The sequence below is a fragment of the Eupeodes corollae genome, chromosome 1 (assembly GCF_945859685.1).
Source record: "Eupeodes corollae chromosome 1, idEupCoro1.1, whole genome shotgun sequence".
Lineage (NCBI taxonomy): Eukaryota > Metazoa > Arthropoda > Insecta > Diptera > Syrphidae > Eupeodes > Eupeodes corollae.
The window spans coordinates 229,199,184-229,203,553 of NC_079147.1; the positions used below are offsets into that span (position 1 = coordinate 229,199,184).

General features: G+C 37.8%; 1 protein-coding gene across 1 annotated transcript; it reads left to right on the top strand.

The window, feature by feature from the left end:
* Window positions 1-3,635: 3,635 nt before the first annotated feature.
* On the top strand, window positions 3,636-4,151 carry LOC129949093 (uncharacterized). The gene has a single exon (XM_056060335.1). The coding sequence runs from the start codon at window positions 3,636-3,638 to the stop codon at window positions 4,149-4,151; it is 516 nt and encodes a 171-aa protein (XP_055916310.1).
* The last annotated feature ends 219 nt before the right edge of the window (window positions 4,152-4,370 follow it).

The following is a 4,370-nucleotide window of genomic DNA, read 5'->3' on the forward strand; positions in this document are numbered from 1 at the left end:
CTGTTAGCTCCTGCATGTTTCTGATACTATCTCCAGACCCTAAAATGCCATAAAACACAACTGTTGACAATTTCTGTGCCGGTGATTGATATCATATCACCTCATACAAAGAGCATCACAACTCAAAATAGCTTCCACACAATTTAATTACTCAGAAATCTGTCCATAACACATTATCCGAGATATAATCGATGAATGTCATAAGAACAAGGTTAAAAATAAATTCTGAAGAACTAAAACCAATAAAATATATTCTAAATTGGAGATACACGAATAAAACAAAACAAACAACTCTGCATCGAATCCCGTCGCTCGTCTGAGTTCTGGGTTCTGGGATAGACGTGATTCCATTTCATTCGAGTTTAGGTATGCTTGTAGGTTAGGTACATAACGCATATACGAAGTAACAACAAGAAGGACTGGTTTTGACCTCCTAAATCTCATCTGATCACACTCCAATGACATCTCCGATTAATTTGGAATTCAATACCATTCCACCGGACGGACGGGCAGAAACGATGGACGCGGACGCGGACGCGGACGTGGACGTGGATGTAGACGCTCCACTATAGTCATAGTGAGTTTCAGAGTTTTCCTGGAGCACCCCACCCGCTGCTAGCCGCGCAGATATCTTTACTTCTTGAAACTTGAAGGCAGAAGGCCTGAAGTGAGATTTATTTAGTCTCGCGGTGGAAGACAAACAACAAACGATCGATGCTGTTCGCTGGTGGGCCGGAGAAATCTTCAAGTATCATCTCTGTCGGGTAAGAGATCACATATGCGATGGTGGTTGGCCGTACAGGTGGTGGATGCTCGGACACTGTGTTTACTGTTTATTCACATCGTGGCTAATGGGTATCTAGCATAATAGGCTTGGGATAAAAATATCGGAAAAAGGAAAAGATGACACCGGGTGATAAGGTCGGGGCGCGCATATTAGGTGATTTGTTGGCCCGTACACATCGCCATCGTAGCAATGAACGGAGTTGCCAATTTGTACATGTCACATCATTGGAACCATTGAAACCATTGCCATTGGAACCACAAGCTTGCTTTTCCTTCTCCTCTCCGCGCAGTTATTCTTTTGTGTCGATATAGGGTTTGCCGCTATAGCTTAACACAATGCAGAAAGACCATTTGTCTTCTTTGGGAATTGATCCGGCATACAAGCCTCATCAATTTTGTTCTTAAATAAAGCTTATTTGCGGAATGATATATAGTTTTTTTTCTGGACATAAAAATGTTTATCCTAGGTATTTTACTCAATTACAAAAATGAGACATCATATGTAGGTAGGTTTTGTCTGTATAGGCATTAACCTATAGCAGGGTTGGTTTTGGGATTAGCTTAGGTGAATTTTCTAAAAAGGTTTACATTCCAGTTGTCACATGTGACGGAAAACAATCACTCATCACGGAATAGGGAAAGGAGGAATGACGGCGACATGAACACAACCCTCCAATCCAAATCCACCCCCTTAGAGTCTTGAGTTAAGGGATAATAATATTATTCGAAATGTACATATATAGGGCTGCAAGAAAGAATGCAGCATGCGAATTGACATATCAATGAGTCCGTCGTCGTCGGCGCTGCGTCGTCGCTTCCTATACAATTTTTGGTCATACATTTCAAGTATATCATTAGTCAAAATCAATTCATTCCCCATTTCGGTTTGTGGGGAAATTTTCATCCGAATTCGTTCTGTAGATACTCGTATGGATAAAAATTCTAGTGAATTTGGAGCAGTAAAGATCACCGATTATATCTTACATGGTAGCTGTGGCTAACAACGCGGCGGGACGGGCGGCCGGTGCGGCGGCGTACGTTGAGCGGTGTGTTGTTCTGGTTGCCGAACTGAAAAAGAGAAGTGATTAAACGACCAGACGAAAAGGTTTTTTCTTATTAAAACGTGGTCCTGACACGTATTTACTACATTAAAATGCCATGTAGGTATTCATGTATAATAGGGTTTTATGTCATCAAGTGTGTAGAAGGAAGGTTTGGAGTTTTTCTTCAATTTAGGAAGGCATATCTTACCTATAACTACCTGGTTTTATTTTTTTGTTAATTTAGAACATAAAGAATTTTTTGTGTTGGAGAACTGAAAATTTTGACATTTATCAATTTTTAAAGGTCCTAGAGTCAGAGTGTAGGGGTGTGTAGGGATTCCTTTTTTTTCGAACATATCTCAAGAACAAGCAAATATTTCGACATATGCATGTAAGCACATTTTGCTACATGGAAGGACTTTCGATAAGTTAGGAACAAGTCAATTTTTATGTTTGAGGAAATTGCAATACCAAATGTAAGCTGTTTTCATATTCGAATAGTTCAATAAATTAAGTGAAAGATTTTTAATAGGACTTTGATTTTTAAGAAACACTGTTGAATCGCAAAATGTGTTGGCCACCGAATAACTCAACAACGACTGGACCAATTTGGCCAATTCTTTTTTTTTAATGTTCGTTGACGTTCAAGAATGGTTTTAACGGCGAGAAAAATGTCAATAATTGCCGGAAAACCATACAAACAGCTCTTTTCTCTTTCCCATACAAATTTTTTCTTACTAAAACGTAGTCGGCTTAAAGAATTTGACTTCAAGTCACATTAAATTAAAAAAAAAAGAAAAAAAAAGTTTCGATACTGATTTTTTGTTGTTTTTCTTGGATCTTCTGTTACCTTATCTACCGTTTATCAACTGATAAACGGCTGAAACAAATCCGTATATTATGTTTTGTGCAGAGTATTAGTGTTTGTTTAGTTAGTGTTTAGTGACAAAGTGATTCATATTTGATATACTACCTATGAGACGAAGCAATTCAGGTAGAAGAACCCGAACTGGTACAAAACAACCTAATTACTGATCTAAACGTTTTGAACGTGAAAGAATTTGGATATCCCAAACGCGTGAAGATGGAGCGCGGCATTCAACTGATGATCGCTCAAGTTTGAATCGAGCTGCTTTTAGTTAAGATCTGTCAATTGGCTACAGTAACTACCAATGTGTTGTTATTGGTTCACACTGTAAGACATTGAAATACAAAAACGAAGCTAATGGTTTGTGTTGCGCAGATGGTAAAGGGAAATTGATACCATTGGATCCGCCACCAGAGCCATTGTACTCATTGGAATATGGACAGATTCCATACACTTTTTGTCACATATCCAACACTATAACGATTGCTTTCAAAGGACTTCATTTGGGGCAACAAATGTAGTTCGGGAAAATTTAATGCGAATTTTCAAGGTACATATGTGTTATAGCAGTGTGGCGAACCCTACTTTCTAATTTCTAAACTAAAAATAATTTTGTTTAAACTATACAACTGAATATAAAAGAAATGTACTAGAGTAGTAAATGCCGGAAGGCTAATAGACATTTTAAAATGTTAAGATTTAATTTAACCTTCTTCTCTTGGCTGACCTCGTGTGATACACACGTCTCATAAGTATCCTAAAATATATTATTATTATAATATTCATCTTTAATTAAGAAATATTTTGTGTTAAATAAAGTGGACTTTAGTATTGTAACTTATATCTTTTATTTCGAAGTCGTCTAAAGGTACTCTACTAATAATCTCCACAATTGGTGACCCCGACGTGATCCTTTATTTCTTAAAAATTGAATAAAGATGACTGGAACCCAGGAACAGAAGCAACCTGATGGCTCATTCAATCCACCACTTCCTCCGACTATTTCAGCGAATTCTTCTTCCGCTGACACTAATGCTGAAATAGCATCTAATATTGCCATACGTATTCCACCGTTTTGGCATGAAAAACCCCAAATATGGTTTGCACAAATAGAGGCTCAATTTCAGTCCAGAAAAATAACTGGAGATTCATCGAAATTCAATGCGATAATTGGAGCAATCGAATCTCAAGTCCTAACACAGGTTTCGGATGCTGTTTTAAATCCCCCTAGAGATAATAAATATGAAAATCTTAAAACGCAAATCATAGAAAGATTTGAAGACTCCGAGCAGCGCAAAATTAAAAAACTTCTGTCTGAAGTTGATTTAGGAGACAAGAGGCCATCCCAACTCTTGAACGAATTACGTGAACTTGGTGGAAATCAAATTAACGCAGAGTTTCTAAAATCCCTTTGGTTACAGAGACTTCCTCCTCAGGTACGTGCTATATTATAGGCATCCAGTGAAGAGCTTGCAGCATTGTCTAAACTTGCGGACAAAGTAATGGAAATTGGTGAGTTCTCAAGTACAATCGCACTAACTACTACACAACGTGCTAAAAATGAATTAACCTCTTCATCTGCAACAAATACGTCACTTTCTTTGCAAGAGCAAGTACAACAACTTAACTTTCAGATGCAAGAGCTTATGAAAGTTTCAAGAGGTAGAGACAAT